This window comes from Chanodichthys erythropterus, chromosome 2, assembly GCF_024489055.1.
Source record: "Chanodichthys erythropterus isolate Z2021 chromosome 2, ASM2448905v1, whole genome shotgun sequence".
In the NCBI taxonomy this organism is placed as follows: domain Eukaryota; kingdom Metazoa; phylum Chordata; class Actinopteri; order Cypriniformes; family Xenocyprididae; genus Chanodichthys; species Chanodichthys erythropterus.
The window spans coordinates 34,512,511-34,530,291 of NC_090222.1; the positions used below are offsets into that span (position 1 = coordinate 34,512,511).

The 17,781-nt window shown below is 39.7% G+C and overlaps 1 protein-coding gene across 1 annotated transcript in view; it reads left to right on the forward strand.

Moving 5' to 3' along the window:
- syngap1b (synaptic Ras GTPase activating protein 1b) overlaps nucleotides 1-17,781 on the forward strand; it is a 132,677-nt gene that overhangs the window by 58,514 nt on the left and 56,382 nt on the right. Inside the window, exon 3 of the mRNA XM_067396877.1 lies at nucleotides 12,087-12,181. Coding sequence (XP_067252978.1) covers nucleotides 12,087-12,181 — 95 coding nt within the window. The remainder of the gene's footprint in view (nucleotides 1-12,086; nucleotides 12,182-17,781) is intronic.

A 17,781-nucleotide genomic window follows, 5' to 3' on the forward strand; every position in this document is an offset into this window, starting at 1 on the left:
CAAAAATGCATTCAATTGATCAAAAGTGACAGTAAAGACATGTATAATGTTTTATAAAAAGATTTATATTTAAAACCGATGCTGTTCTTTCTAACGTTTTATTCATCAGAGGATCCTGAAAAAAAATGTATCCGTTTTCAAAAAAATATTAACCAGCACAACCCTTTTCACAAAAAGCCTCTTTTGTGCAGTGTGGGTGTGATGTGTTAAAGCAGGGGTGGGGAACGTTGATCCTGAAGAGCCATTGTCCCGCAGAGTTTAGCTCCAACCTGAATTTAGCAATCCTGAAGACCTTGAATTAGCTTCAGGTGTGTTTAAGTTACAGGCAGGTGAGTATTTTGGATCTAAACCCTGCAAGACAATGGCTCTCCAGGATCAACGTTCCCCACCCCTATGTTAAAGGGATAGTTTACCTAAAAATGGAAATTATCCCTTGATTTACTCACTCTAAAGCCATCCTAGGTGTGTATGACTATCTTGTTTCAGACAAGCACAATCAGAGATATATTTAAAAATATTCCTGCCTCTTACAATGCTAGTGAATATGATGACGCTCCAGATTTTGAAGTCCAAAAAAGTGCATCCATCCATTATAAAAGTAATGCATTCAGCTCCAGGGGGTTAATAAAGGCCCTCTGGAGTGAAGCGATGTTTTTTTTTGTTTGTTTGTTTTTTTTTTGGTAAGAGAAATATCCATATTTAAAACTTTATAAACTAAAATAACTTATTGGCCTTCGGCAGATGACTTACACAAGTCGACTTGTGCCACAAGCGTAACCCCTGACGCTAAGTAGATGTAGGAATAGCGTAAGGGTCCTTGTACGGTCTGTGTACTTTTGCGTCCATTAGTTTTTCCTTTTTTAAACCAGAAATGAAATATGGAAAATGTTTTTGTTTTTTATTTTAACACTGAAGAACAGAATTAGCAGATACAGGCTATTTTTCTTTATGCAAGATAATTATTTTGTAAAAAATAATATAAATGGTATACTTGTTTCTTAATATGTAAAAATGCTAAATTTAATTTCCAGTGTTTTGCGTCATACACACAGACGCTAAAGCGTCCTCTAGTGCCTTTTCCTCTGGCATCAATAGAATGACTCGCTTCAAGAGCCTGAATGTATAAATGAATAAAGGCCAAAACGACATCTAAATTACTGTGACTTTTTCGTCTGGCTCTGTTAGGTGTTTTATATTGTTTTATAGTGAGAAATTGTTTGGGATTAGGAATCACTTACTTAGCTATGCTATGCTGTTCAAATTGAAAATATACCAACATTTGTTATGATGACAAAATTATACCCCAATATGTGATTTTCATGAAGACGAAATTCCCATGCCCTTTGCCTCAGTGGAGGTTTGACATATTTCTCAATTCTCATTGAAAGCAATGCGTTACGGCCGTGTCGCTGGACATTAACGCTTTACATGGCTTAATCCTACTAAAACAACAACCAGGGAAAAACTATTTTCTTGCACATTTTCTTGTCATCAACAGCATCTAAGGCTAAGACAATGGCAACGTAAACAAAGTGGAAGGACAATATTTTTTATGTTAAAGGTGCCATCGAACGTTTTTTTTACAAGATGTAATATAAGTCTAAGGTGTCCCCTGAATGTGTCTGTGAAGTCTCAGCTCAAAATACCCCATAGATTTTTTTAATTAATTTTTTTAACTGCCTATTTTGGGGCATCATTAACTATGCACCGATTCAGGGGCTGCTGGCCCTTTAAATCTCATGCTCCCTGTCCATCGAGCTTGCGACTCTATAATACAGGGCATTTACAAAGTTCACACAGCTAATATAACCCTCAAATGGATCTTTACAAGATGTTCGTCATGCATGCTGCATGCATGCTTCGGGTCATGTGAGTATGGTATTTATTTGGGTGTTTATATTTGATTCTGAACAAGTTTGATAGTGCTCCGTGGCTAAAGCTAACATTACACACTGTTGGAGAGATTTATAAAGAATGAAGTTGTGTTTATGCGTTATACAGACTGCAAGTGTTTAAAAATGAAAATAGCGACGGCTCTTGGCTCCGTGAATACAGTAAGAAACTATGGTAACTTTAACCACATTTAACAGTACATTAGCAACATGCTAACGAAACATTTAGAAAGACAGTTCACAAATATCACTAAAAATATCATGTTGTCATGGATCATGTCAGTTATTATTGCTCCATCTGCCATTTTTCGCTATTGTTCTTGCTTGCTTACCTAGTCTGATGATGTGTAATGCCTTGAACATGAGCTGGCATATGCAAATATTGGGGGCGTACATATTAATGATCCCAACTGTTACGTAACAGTCGGTGTTATGTTGAGATTCGCCTGTTCTTCTGAGGTCTTTTAAACAAATGAGATTTATATAAGAAGGAGGAAACAATGGAGTTTGAGACTCACACTATGTCATTTCCATGTACTGAACTCTTGTTATTCAACTATGCCGAGGTAAATTAAATTTTTGAATCTAGGGCACCTTTAAGCGTTTATAATGGTTTTCTATAAGTGGAAAATGCTGAGCGTTGAAAGCGCGTTGTCTTCTTATTCGGCCTGACCTGCTTGTTTACATATCTTTATTGGTCATTTAATATCAGTGTCTTAATGCATTAAGCGTTTTTTTAAGCGTACCTGTGTTTTATTTTCTAGGAAAATGCTTAACGTGTTATTAATTGTGTTGGGCTGCTTATAAGGGGTAGTGAATTTGCTCCTCCAATGTCACCTACATTAAGCCACATTAAGCATTTTTTACGTTAAGCACTTAGAATGTCCCGCTTTGCTGGACGCGTTTGCCACCAGTATAGTGTTCTCTGGACCCCTCGTGAGTGAGAATGGGGTGGAAATCAAGTCAATTATTATCATGTTTCAGAGACATGGCTCTCGAATGTGTGGGAGAAACAACAATTTAACAAAAGAAAACTTGTAAATTGACATTTCTTCGACATTAATCTGTCCATTTTTAATTTAATGGTTTATAAAGATGCAAAACGTAATAAACAAAAATCTGAAAAGAAGTCAATATTTATTTTGTGTACATTAAATTTATGCATTCAGTTTTAATTTAAATTTTGGTATTCACCATAGCATTTAAAAATAAAACAACAGTTCTGTTTTTCTTGACATGGTTAAAAAATGAAAAAGGAATGGACGCAAAAGTACATGGACCCGTAAGTTTAGATGCCCCTATAGGGCTAGTCAACAAACTCAATATATTGAAATCCTCCAATATTTCTCTTTAAAAATTCTTGTTTTAGATTTCTAATTTGTTTCCTCTGTGGTTCCGCGTTTGTCCTTACATCATGCGTGAGGTCAGAAATAGTGATCGACCGATGTATCGGTTTACCGATATTTTTCCCGATATTTAAGCATTTTTCCATAATCGGGTATCGGTTTTGTAATATCCGATTCGCCGATTTACGGCGCCATCTTGTGGCCGTTTTGAGACTTCTTCCGTCTGAGGAGATCAGTCAACAACAACTCAGTGCACAGGTAAAGTATATGTTCTACTTGGTTTGCTTTAATTAATCAACTTTATTTAACATAACAGACAAGCACAAATGAGATCTGAGACATAAATTCCTGATATAGTTAATTTATGCAGCTTGTTTCTAAACAATTGAGACGAACTCATTGAGTCACGTAGTGTAATTCGTCATGTCCTGCCCCAATAAAGACGTAACTTTACATGAATTAAATAAAACAGACGTGAATGAGTGCATGTTGAAAATAAAACCGCTGAATTTAATTCTCTATCTGTTGTATTTGCTCACCATTAGTCTAGAAGAAAAAGTTCGTTCATATTGCTTAGCAACTGATGGATGATCAGGAGGCTTAAGCACGGCCACTGAATGAAACTTTTGACAAGATTATCTTGTTTAAACACCCTAGATTATATTATCATTTACTACATAACAATTATTTCGCTAATACACATATAAATATAGCCTACCGCTTTGTGGAAATTAATTATTTATTATCTTTATGCGCGATCGCGGTTGATTAAGTTATAGTCAAACAGCACTTTGTCAGTTGGCATTTCATGATTTAACGTTAGATTAAATTTAGATCATAAAATGCCATCTGACAAGTGCTGTTTAACTTTATTAGATTATATAATCATTTGATTTACTACATAACCATTATTTAGTTAATACAAATCTAAATAAATGCAGCTCTGTGGAAATTATTTAGTATCTCCACACGCGATCGTGGTTGAGTAGCCCAATAGTTTTGTGTAAATGCATAGATAAGTTACAGCACTTTGTCAGAAAGCATTTCATGATCTAGACCGACAAAACATAATAATCAATAACACTAGTTGGAAAATGCAATGATGTATGCTGTTTTGTTTGTTACTTTCCTGACAATGTTATATATTCCAGCTAATATTATTCAGTAAAGTTTTTTTTTTTTTGTATGCAAGGAGGGAGTGATTGTTATAAATAAAATGGTTTGTTCAGCTCATTTGTGTTGTAATAATTGTCAAAAACAGAAGTATAACAGTAAATACATATCGATTCTGCATATCGGTTATCGGGTACATAAACATGCAAATAATCGGTATCGGTTATAAAAAAATCAATATCGGTCGATCACTAGTCAGAAATTACTATTTTGGTGTAATTCGATTTGCGTACGCCGTCTGCCGGAAGCTAGTTATTTTAGTTTTCTTAAAAAAACACATTGCTTCGCTTCAGAAGGCCTTTATTAACCCACTGGTTATCTTTTAAGATGGATGGATGCACTTTTTTGGACTTCAAAATCAGGAGTGCCATTCATTGCCATTATAAAGCTTAGAAGAGCCAGGATATAGCATTTCTCCGATTGTGTTAGTCTGAAAGAAGATAGTTGTATACACCTAGGATGGCTTGAGGGAGAGAAAATCATTGGATAATTTATAAGTATCCCTTTAAAGACCCAGTAAACCATGCAGTTTTGTAAGTTTTAGTGCTTGTGTGCTTCTAAAAGTTGATTAAACAAACTTTACAGTATAAACAGAAATTTATATCTGTGTCTGTGTGTGGGTATATTTGGTCTACTGTTAAAAAGTTTGGAGTTAGTAAGATTTTTAAAAAAAAAATTTTTTATCAAAAATACTTTTTTTTTCAGCAGACATTAATAATGTTACAAATAAATGCTGTTCTTTTGAACTTTCTATTCATCAAAGAATCCAGAAAAAAATCGCAGTTTCCACATAATATTAAGCAGCACAACTGTTTTCAAAATGTTTCTTAAGAAGCAAATCATCATATTAGAATGATTTCTGAAGGATCATGTGACACTGAAGACTGGCGTAATGATGCTGAACATTCAGCTTTGATCACAGGAATAAATTACATTTTAAAATACATTAAAATAGAAAATAAACGTCTCACATTATTACTGTTTTACTGTATTTTTGGTCAAATAAATGCATAAGACACTTCTTTCTGATTTATGTTCTGTTCGGTTCAGAAGTGATCCTATATCCTTATACTGAACAAGAAACACATTCGAAAGCTGATCGGTTATTCTCAGTAAGAGAAAAGAAGATTCTTGCTGATTGTCATGACAACAGCTCTGATGCTTATGTGTTTCTTTATGGTCTTCTATCACCATTGGCATGAAAAAAATAAAAAATAAAATCTGTTAGTGGAGCCAAAAGTCATGAAAATGATTCGGTTCCAGTATTTGTGATTAAAAAAAAATAATAATAGAACTGATTCTGAATAAGAACCAGTTCAGAATTTTGCCAAACATAGTCAAGAGACAGTATGACCAAGAACTGAGGCCTCAGATGAATCGATATGTAAAATATACTTGACTTTGATGGACATATTACATAATAAGAACTCCAAAATCAGCTCAGTTGAGGCTGTGCACCAGAAGAGAGATCAGGAAGAGCGATTTTGAGATTTTAGGTCAGGATCTGACGTTCAGGATTGCAAAGAGACTGAAAAACCGATGAGATTGAAAGTGCAGAGAATAGAATGGGAAACGATGTGAGAGGTGAGGAGAAGGAAAATGCTCTCATAAAAAAAGAGAGAGGCAGAGAGATGGATAAATACACTGTTTGATTTATGTAAAAGAGTTGCGTGGGTGCAAGGCGAGAGAACTGTATGGCTGTGTTAGTGTGTGAGCTGTGAGCTTCAGAGATTGAGAGAGAGAGACAGATTGCATTGGCTGGAGAGACAGTGGGTATTTACACTCCGATTTATGGGAGGGTTATCACAGCATCGAGCAGGAGAGACTGATGGTTTGATGGTGGAGGACTGCTTCTTTTAGTCCCAGCACCTCTGCGTTCATTAAGCCGCCCATTCATTTGTTTCTGTTGGTCTTATTTTAATGACTTCACGATCCTGAGCAATAGTCGTGTCTACAGCTCTGCCAATGACTGTGCTTCTGTATCCGCTACTCACTCAAGGACGGCAGTCAATAAGCACTTTGTTTGCAAGTGTCTGTCTCTTGTGCCTGCAGTTAGACTGTTTTATATCTCATTGTTTTGCTGTTTTCTTTTTTCTGCTTCGATCTAAAATTAACTTTTACCACGTCTGCCAATAGCAGTTGATTTAAGAAAATCTACTGGCCAAAAATATTGCTTGCTGCCATGAAATTGTACTGTTCATTATTTTTTTATTTTTGTTGGAAAGAAATTAATACTTTTATTCAGCAAGGATGCATTAAAATTCATTAAAATTGACAGGCGTTTATAATGACACACACAACTTGTGCACACAGAAAGCCGCTTGTGCTACCAGCTTCATGTGGTTAACATCTGTCCCCCTGTGGTGAAAATCAAGTTTTTTTGTTGTTTATACTGTATGTCTATGTGGTGTTTTTAATATGTTTTAAGATAAACCATGTGCAAATTCATCAATCAATACCATTTCTGAGTAGGGAACCAAAGACAGTCTCAAAAACGCGGTTTGAAATCACACGTGTTTCTGACGTCACAAACCACCTTGTAACCAATCACGTCAACGTGCCAGCGGGCTTTCACTGTAAACCCTAATGCTCAAAATACTTAATTGTTTTGAGTTGGACAAACTTAAATTTAACTGTTAAATTAACTGTTATGAGTATTTAGAACTTTCTTTTTCTTTTGAGTTCACAGAATTTATATATTTTAAGTAAACTCAACTGTTTTATTTTTTTTTTAGTTGTATGAACTCATTTCTTTTAATTTAGACTAACTTAAGCTTAACTGAAACTGGGCTGGGATTTCTATTTCCCAGCATGCTTTGCCCATGGCACTCGAAAGGGAGAGTAAATGCTAAAATTAAGTGTTATATAATATTTTTTTTTTGTGCAAAATTAATGGATAAGGGAGATTTAGTAGTGATTAATGATTTGTTATGCTAATTTAGAAGAGTTTCTGTTAATGTGGGTTTTTGGAGAGTTACCATCATGGTGACAAGTGGCAGATGCGGCTTGGTTTGAGAGCAGGTAAGTTCCATGTTTTAAGTTGCTGTACTCATTTAGTAAGTGCTATACCATGCTATTGTTAACATGTTAGCAAATTAGTAAGTTAGCATTTTTTTAAATTTCTTATTAGGGTTTACAGTGAAGTAAATTATCTCATTTGATTTGGAAGACCTCAAAATAAAAAAAGGAACTAAATATTTTATGTTAATTGCTATCTACTGTAAGTGTATGAGTTAGCTAATTCAGTACTTCAAGTTAGGAGCAATTATCATGCATGAGTACAAACTCAAAACTTGATAGTTCTGCTTACTTAAAATTGGGAACGTCATAACTCAAAAAATTTGATGTAAATAATTACCTAAAATTTTTTGAGTTAGCCCAACTTATTCGGGTTTACAGTGTTAGCATCTTAACTATGACCACTCTGAAGCAGGGGACTCTCAAGAGAAGTCAGGTTATCCCAGGATATTTTTCAGTTGATATGAAAAATCGGGTAGATTTAGCAATATAGAGGGGGAATTATGTGTATGATGTATGTTACGATGTTATAATGAACTTTATGAGTTGTTCAAAGCATTTCTAAGCATGCTGATTGTTAGGGGCCGTTCACACAGAGCGCGTCTTTGCGTCTAAAAACGTGAGACGCAGCGCTCAGGAGTGGTCTCGAGACACGCTTTTGAGACGTGATGCAATAACGACAATAACGGAAATAACAGAAATGGGCAAACTGCAGAATTTACAGATACAAGTTTTGACATGGAAAAAAAGAAAATAAGATAATAATGAGCGCCTCCTCCGCCATGTTGCCATTATGTAAAACAGTTTTCATGCCAACTCGCAACGCTTGCTCTGCCTCCAAGTTCTTCTGATTGGTCCACTGTTTTGGAACTGACATTGATGAGCGGTGCTGCGTGTAAAAGTTTTAAAAACGCGACGCTCGTGTGAGGCGCTGCAAAAGATGCGAGATGCGAGCGTAACAGTCATGCACGTCCTTCAAGCGCATGTTTACATAGAAAAACAATGGGAAAATAGCGCATTGGAATAGAAAAATGTGCTTTGTGTGACTCTGAGATGGCGAGCGGGAACATGGTACATGGTATCATTAGCAACACATTATTAGCTGTTTAATAATGTAGTCAAGCTAAAGGCTAATAATATCAATTACCGTTATGTGTCCGACGTTGTGAAGAGTGATACCATTGTGCAGCGTTTACCTCAGTAAGTTGTCCAAGTGGATCTCTGTGCTTGAGTGGATTGAGTGGAGGTGGGGCTAATTAGCATATTCATAGATCCACGTATACTAAATGAAGCAAGGGTGTAGAGTTAGAGTCAAGCTATTTTAAGGCATGAAGAAATTTTTGTTCACAGGAAAAAAAAATTTAATTTTGGTGATCAAAGATGAGTTTTAAGGGATAAAATTATTGACTACAGGGGGACTTTAAAACAATGCATATATAGTGTTGGTAGCACAATCTAATAGGTAGCATTATCCACACTGAGTTTTCTTTCGAGCCTGAATGGACAAAAACACAAAATTATGCCAAAATGCCCATTTTGTTGATTATCCTTTTAAATACCATCTTAAATAATTAAATAAAGTCTTAAATGAACATAAAGATTTGTGAGAAAATAGGATGCAGATCCTTGTCATGTGCGGGGGGTCTTAAAATGACAGCAGCCTAAAAAACCTGCTACAGTCTGCCATTAATTATAATCAAAGAAAAAAAAGAAAAAGAAAATCACTCACTGCTCTAAATTAAATAACTTTTGTAGCTTTAAAATAATAATAATAATAATAATAAAATCTATATTTTAATCTAAATTATGCAGTGAAGACCAGGGATGGATTATGACTTGCAAAGTTCCTGGGGCCAGACTTTGCTCACATGATCAGCTCATGATCCAGTGTTCAGATCACAATTTTTAAATTTTAAATCATAAGCGTGCTAAAACATACTCTATAGCTCTCTCTAGGCCCATTTTGTTGGATAATTTAGAATTTAGGCAAGAAAAAAATAGACAAAAAATTTTTTGTCTCACTACATCTTATGGAAAATGGGCAGTTATACTGTAATAATAAATAGTTATTTTTCCAATTACTTACTTACACACACACACACACACACACACACACACACACACACACACACACACACATACACACACACACAAAAAAAAGAAGCTCAAAGAGTGGTTCAAGTAAATGAAACAGGAAGGGGCAATAGTTCTATAAGATGTTTTGGGGCCTTCATATTCACATAGGGCCCAACAGTAACAAAAGTTCCAGGGAGCCCTCATATATACCGCCACCTACTGCACAACACCTGCATGACAGCTGACGTAAAATAAATGATTGGTCTTAGAATGGTATAAACTAAGTTTTTTAGCTATTTTCCTTGCATATTTCTTGGCCACAGATCAATGGCTCTGTTCTAAATCGAAACTCATACTGTAAGTGATTTGGAGTAGTAAAATGCACAACAATTCTGTATATACATATATAAATAATCAATACATATTCTCAAATGGATTGCATTAATGATATTTGTTGTAATTAATTATGTTTATAGTTATTGACATTTCCTTTGCTTAATTTGACCATTTTAAATGGAATTATTCTTGTTGAAATGCACTATGCAATTGTCTTCACCACAAAAGCTAAAAGAAGGTACCTTACCTTTTGGAACAGCCTTTGCATTGGGAATGCTGCCTACATTGGCAGTCCACTTGGTTTTGGGACAGAGCCATAGTGTCACTCGCAGCATCATATACGAGATGAGCCAGACTCTGTCTCTCAGTGAAATGCAACCTGGCACAACAACGTAAAGAAAAGCCACATTGATTTTATTGCACATATTGTTGTTTTGGTGGTTTAATGTGATGAACATTATAAATATTATTATACATAAATATGTCTTTCCATGATACATTTTTCATTAAAAAGTTGTTTAAAAGTTGTGATTCACAACAGATGTCACTGACAGTGTGTGTCAGTCTTTTGACTTTAAATTGTGATCTAATATGCATTTGCATATTGCAAACTGGCAATAAACTCAGCCAATTTTTACTTGCATTTGACGATAATTTTTTTGTCTCTAAACTGGTTTTGCTGGTGATGTGAGGGTGGTCTTGGATTTTACACTGACACCTACTGGCATAGATAGAGCATCTTCAGTTACCCATGCATTTGTAGCAATAGGTACATTCACGGGTACATTTATCACCCATAATTTATTTAATCCACATCTGAAAGTATAAAGCAAATAGTGTCAACATGATGACAATTCTTATGTAAAATAAACAACATTTGGACTTTTGAACATTTTGTCAAAAATATGATTTCTTTTAGCTTTTAAAAGTGGGACAAAATAATTATTAATTTAGAAATTTGTTTATATTCAGTAAAATTAATTATTAATTTTCATTATTGTGTGATTGTTTTTTTTTATATTTGTTTACCTTTTTTTAATTTCAGTTTTAGTTTCAGTCATTTAAGTACTTCAAATTTAAACTTTTTTTTTTATTTCAGTTAGTTGGCAAGGCAACATTTCTAATTTTCATTTCAGCTCTTTTAAGTTGAAGTCCAATATTTATATTTTATTTTATTTCAGCTTTATTTCAAAACTACATTTGAATTTGAATTTACTTCGCAAACGTTTAAAAAAGTATGTTATATATAGTATGAATGTGTGTAGTATGAATGAAATTAGGAGGTACTGCATCGACCATGTTGTTACTGTCACATGACCTACCAGCATCAGTTGCGCCGCTTTACTGCCATTTGTAAATCCCCTTCCTATGGCCTCATGGGATAGTAAAATGTCCAGCGAATTTGCACTTCAGAATCTCAGTGGAAGTAGTACGTCATCCGGGGACTTTTCGCCTTCTGTTTTTTTAATACTATGTATTCGGACGTACTGCTCTTTTGGAATACTGTTTTTCATTTTCGGACATGTATGTGTTCTAAAATTGGCTCAAAATATCAAACATGTTTGATAGGGCTGCGATGATAAATTGATTCATCTCGATTCATGGAACGATTCTGAGATTTTCCGAATGCATCGCGATTCTCTCTTGAATCGATTCTGAGCTTAGTTTTTAACAGCAGATGGCGCTCTAGGCTTATTTTTTTTTTTATCTGCATGCTCAAATGCTCATGAAGAAGAGCGCTCGTGCATTCGACTATGTACTTGCACCTCAGAATTCTTTTATGAAGCGAGATGCAAACAGCCCACTGCAAACACCCTTTTAATTTTTTATAGTAGGCTTAAGTGGTCTGTGTAAGGAATTGGAAAGAATCAGAGTACAGCTGTTTCTAAAGGGTGCAGTGCCATCTGCTGTTAAAGACCAAGCTAAAATCTCAGAATCGATCCAGAATGATTTCTCAGTTTGTGATTCTACAATTTATTGTCCCAGCCCTAATGTTTGATGACTGGTTGAAATCATAATCTGAAGCTAAAAACTCAGAGTCTGTGCCATTCATACACTACGCGATTTTCTTTGAAATCTGTCAGCTCCGACTGTCAAAACCTGCAGACTGGCTCTGACAACTAGCATTGGCACATCCAGACGGCTTATCGGGGCAAAAATCTGTGCAAAAGTGGTGTAGTGGATTCCAGCCTTTAGTTACATTAGCCAGTGTTGGTTCTGATACTTTTATCGCTCTCTCTTTCAGAAAACGCTCGGCTCCGGCGGAAGAGCATCGCAACCGGGAAGCAGCCAAGCATGGAGATCCCACCCACTGCCCCCCCACAACCCTTCCGACAATCCGTGAGTACCCCACCGTTCCGTCCCCGATCCCTGTCTCCCTCCCTGTCCCTCTCGCTCCCGTTCGCACCTCTGCCCCTGTCGCCCTCTCTCTCCCCGTCTCTCTCCTCCGCCCTGTCCTGTTCACAGTCACAAAAGAGAGTGAGCACTCCTCCGCTCCCTCGTTCCCTCCCTCTCTCCCCAACCGTCTCTCTGACTCTCCCTCCCTCTGTCCCGCTCTCTCATTGGGCTGCTGGTGAGTGGAAGGTTGTGGGTTCTAATCCAGGGACTGGACCCAGTTTGGCTGCACAACCCTCTCTTGAGGTACGTTATCTAACAGCTGAGCTCTCTCCGACACAACTTCTCTTGTGGGTTCGAGCGACCGGTGTGCGACTCTGAGGTGTTAGACAAACAGTTAGTCACACAGGAAGCAATCATGTTCATCTGTTCTTCAGCCAATGATTGAGTCATTATATCGGAGTTCATCAGATATACTGTAACAGACAATTTCTTTACGACAAACTAATGTAGGTCTTTTTGTCTGTACACAATAATTTACATTGATCAGTCCTAGAAAATGCACCATGCTTTTCTTTCAGATATGATTTGTTTTGTGTGTATACAGTCATACATTAATGACTCATTCTTCTATGCCATAGTGAAGAAGTGAAGGGTCACTGCTGCTTCACGACCAATCTGAAAGTTCTGTGAAACTGCCACTAGACAATCGCACTTGAATGATAATGGAAAGGCGTTTTCACTGAAAGTGACAAAAAACGCCCCAGCTATTTAAAATGTATTCTCCTGCAGTGTTGGGGAAAGTTACTTTTGAAAATAATGCATTACAATATTGTGTTACTCCCTAAAAAGTAACTAATTGTGTTACTTTTTATGAAAAGTAGTGCATTACATTACTTTTGTGTTACTTTTTCTCACCTGGGCTGGGCTTCCTAGTTTGTTTTTTAATAACAACAAAAAAGTTCTATTTTTGGCAAATGACAAGGCCTCAGATGAAGGAAAATCATATTTATGCCTGTACAGTAGAGGGCGCAGCTCAAACAAACCTTTCAGCTGTGCTGCCATTCTGGATTAAAGGGTTAGTTCACCCAAAAATGAAAATTCTGTCATTTATTACTCACTCTCATGCCGTTCCACACCCGTAAGACCTTTGTTAATCTTCAGAACACAAATTAAGATAGTTGAAATCCGATGACTCCGTGAGGCCTGCATAGCCAGCAATGACATTTCCTCTCTCAAGATCCATAAAGGTACTAAAACATATTTAAATCAGTTCATGTGAGTACAGTGGTTCAATATTAATATTATAAAGTGCAACAAAAAGCAAAATAACGGCCGATTTCAAAACACTGCTTCAGGAAGCTTCGGAGCATAATGAATCAGTGTATCGAATCTGCTGTTCGTAGCGCCATAGTCACGTGATTTCAGCCATTGGCAGTTTGACACACGATCTGAATCATGATTCAATATGCTGATTCATTATGCTCCGATGCTTCCTGAAGCAGTGTTTTTAAATCGGCCATCACTAAATAAGTCGTTATTTAGTTTTTTTTTTTGGCACACCAAAAATATTCTCGACGCTTTATAATATTAATATTGATCCACTGTACTCACATGAACTGATTTAAATATGTTTTTAGTACATTAATGGATCTTGAGAGAGGAAATGTCATTGCACGGCATGAGGGTGAGTAATACAGTAAATGACATTATTTTCATTTTTGGGTGAACAAACCCATTAAAGAAGAATAGGTCACAGGAGACTTATTTCACTCTTATTTCTAAATCTTATCTAAATTAATTTTTGCTTATTGGTATGGTTGAATTAAGACATTGGTTAATAAAGTGAGATTAAATACATAAAGTATATTTATGTAATTTAATATAGTTAATTATTACAGGTTTGTGTAAAATTCTGAGATTGCATTTCACTGTTTTTATTCATTTTGAGTAATACTGAATGTTTTAGTGCAATTGAGATGAGTAAATGCATGTTCACATGTAGTCTAGAACTACAATAACCATCATGTTCACACAGCATACAACACCTCTGCACTTTATTTCTCTCAACATGGTGACAGGAGAGCTGTCAGTTAATAAATGTGAAAAAGTAACTTGTTACTTTACTAGTTACTTGAAAAAGTAATCTGACTACGTAACTCAAGTTCCCATTCAGTCAGTCACGTTCGACGTACGTCGGACAGACCGACGAATAGGAATCTCGCCAGAGAGGCCAATCTACTTCGAGTGTAACTAAAACGAGCCAATGCACATTGGCATGCAATCATATGCATCAGCTGCTCGCCTCGCAGCGTGGGTATATAATGAGCAGCAGGTGCGTTGCATCTTCAGCTTTTCGCTTCGGAGCCGAACGGTGTTTGTTCCTGTTCTCTGCAAGCGAGTGTCTGCTAGAAGACGAGTCAAGCTTTTTGGTTAAACTTCTCTTTTTTTCCGAGTGCGGGCGAACAGCACAGCAGCGGGGTCGAAGTCCTCTCTTTTTCTGTTTTTGTTTCGTTTGCCGTTTTTGAGCAAATAGCTGTTTGACAGCGTCAGAAGGCTGTTCTCACGGCCGGTACGGTGCGCTTTTGAGCGCTGAAAAGCCGTTTTTACGGCTGGTAAGAGTGAGCGCCTTCAAAGAGAGAGAAAGCACATGACAGGCTGCACACAATCCCTGTCTGTGTTGCGGTGGCCGTTCCCCTGCGTGCTTCAGCACTTCTAAAAGAGTAAAGTCCCTGAAAGAGCTTACACAAGTAGATTCGCGTCTTTTTAAAGACGACATCCTACTTGTGTTTCTGGATGCGATCGTTCCTGTCCTCACTGACGGCCACGATCACCGTTTCGCATGTCTGGGCGTGTGCTGAAATGATGTTCGTGGGTGTTCATGTTTTCATATGAGAACATGATCACGTCGACACGCCGGTCGTGACTCTTCTTTCTCCGGGAAGCTTGAGTCCCCTCTGTTGTTGGCCAGCTGCCGCTTGTGTGTAAAAGCACAGCCGCGGGTCTGCCCGACACTCTGGGAGACCGTGGAGATCAGCGAGAGCAAACCTCTCGCTCCTCTGCGTGTCGTGTGCCGTCGAGCTGCCGGGCTGCAGCGCGGGTTGTCACGGCAACCCAGCGCTCGCTCGGCGCTCTAGATGCGCGGTTCCCTTGCGTAATCTCCATTGTAGCGCCCTCTCTGGTGCACCAGAAGAGGTCTACTTTGCTGATATGGCTTGGGTGACATGAGGTTGAGGGGTTCCTTCGGGGAACCAACCCCCTAGGGCCCCTCCCTCTCTAGCGCATTGCAAGCTGTGCAGTTTCTGGATTGGATTGCTGGTCCTTTTTCATAGGGGAACCTAGCATTTCATTCAGAGCTCCAGCTGAGGGACAGACGTCGATTGCAGCATCGGAGAGAGTGCTGTTATTCTCTGGAAATGAGGGTGACGCTGCCCACTGTAATGGTGTGTGCTTATGCTGACTCAGATTCAGAGTTTACAGCCATGCTTTCCTGGGTCTTCCAGATGTGCATGGAAAACTTGGCAGTATGGGGGTATATTGGTGCCATAAATATGGAATGCCAAAGGTGCCAGAATCTGCATAAGTTTTTCCTCTCTCACTACCCTCTTGGATGGGGTGGCTGTACACAGACCACACCCACCCTGCATGTGAGGCCAAGGCACTCTTTTTGCATGAGGGTAGTTCTGTGCTGGGGTTGAGCTGCGCTTGTTGACTAACCGTGATCAAAGTCACGGCGCAGGCCCTCAGCCAGACGATGTCCACCTCCGTGGTCCGGAAGTGCCCCCTGGCTTACCTTGTGAGGTGTGAGAGGTTGTCAAGCTAAATGCTTTCTCAATGCTCCCATCTTACGAGGTTGCCCTTCGGTGACACTGTCGAGGACTGAGCCCAGCAGTTCTCCTCAGTTAGTAGCGGATCGGGGAGCTTCCCATGACAAACCATTGAGTTCCTCTTGGGTCGCCCCTCAGTCTGCTCGTCGCCAAGGGTGTCGTCCCCTGCAAGAAACTCCGGCCCAGCAGGCTTTGCTATATCCATTGCGGGGAGATGACGCCTCCCGTCTCTGCAGCTGTTTAACTGGTTGGTGAGAATCACCCCTGAGACGGGCGACCCAGAGATGGGTGGGGCTGCTCTTCCACCCCTGGAGGAGGGCCAGGTGGTAAATCCTTTATTGGGTTTGTTTCTGTTCCGCCACTGACCCAAGAGGCAGCGGTACCCAAATTTCAAAGAGCAGTTCCTCCATTTCCAGGTCTGAAGAGGCTTTGGAGAGCAGTGGGAGGAGAAAAACCTCACCACTCTCATCCCCCTCTTCTGTCGCCAGCGGACAGCAGCGAGCAGCGGGCAGCCAAAGCCTCGACTGCCCCCTCTGTCCATCCGTGGAGCCAGGTAAGTGTTGCCTAGCACACTGTGACGCCGCTTCGGGCCGCCTCACAAAGAGAGCCCCCCGAGCCGCGTCCCTGTGTTCCACCTCGCTGCCCTGCTGCGGGTACACCGGTGGTCCCTTTGGTCCTGCTTGTACGGTCTCTGCGAGCCGGGTTAGCGCTCCCCAGTCCGTCTCGCTGGCTCCTTCGGACCATCAGGGTCGGCTTTGCGATTCAGTTCGCCCGGCTTCCCCCCAAGTTCAGGGACGTCCTCTTCACTACAGTGAAAGATGCCGATGCCCCTGTCCTGCGTGCGGAGATCGCAGTCCTACTGGCGAAGGACGCGATAGAGCCGGTCCCTCCAGCCGATTTGAGGTCGGGGTTCTACAGCCCCTACTTCATTGTACCCAAGAAAAGCGGCGGGTTACGACCGATCTTGGACCTGCGAGTTTTGAATCGGAGCCTCCACAAGCTACCATTCAAAATGCTCACGCAGGAACGCATTTTCGAGTGCATCCGTCCCCGAGATTGGTTTGCAGCGATTGACCTGAAGGACGCGTACTTCCATGTTTCAATTCTTCCGCGACACAGGCCATTCCTGAGATTCGCGTTTGAAGGTCGAGCATATCAGTACAGAGTCCTACCCTTCGGGCTGGCCCTGTCTCCCCGCGTCTTCACGAAAGTCGTGGAGGGAGCCCTTGTTCCCATGAGAGAACCAGGTGTTCGCATTCTCAACTATCTCGACGACTGGCTCATTCTAGCACAGTCCCGGGATCAGTTGTGCAAACACAGGGATTTGGTGCTCAGACACCTCAGCCAGTTGGGGCTTCAGGTCAACTGGGAAAAGAGAAACTCGCCCCGGTGCAGAGGATCTCTTTTCTCGGTATGGAGTTGGATTCGGTCGAGCAGATAGCACGCCTCACAGAGGAACGTGCTCGGTCAGTGTTGAACTGCCTGAATACATTCAATGGCAGGACAGCGGTCCCACTGAAGTTCTTTCAGAGGCTCCTGGGGCATATGGCGGCTGCTGCGGCTGTAACACCGCTCGGTCTGCTTCATATGAGGCCGCTTCAGCACTGGCTTCACGGCCGAGTCCCGAGATGGGCGTGGCAGCGCGGCACGTTCCGGGTGCCAATCACTCAGGAGTGCCGCCGAACCTTCAGTCCGTGGTCGGACCCCTTGTTTCTTCGGGCAGGAGTGCCCCTAGAACAGGTGTCCCGGCATGCTGTGGTGTTCACAGATGCTTCTGCC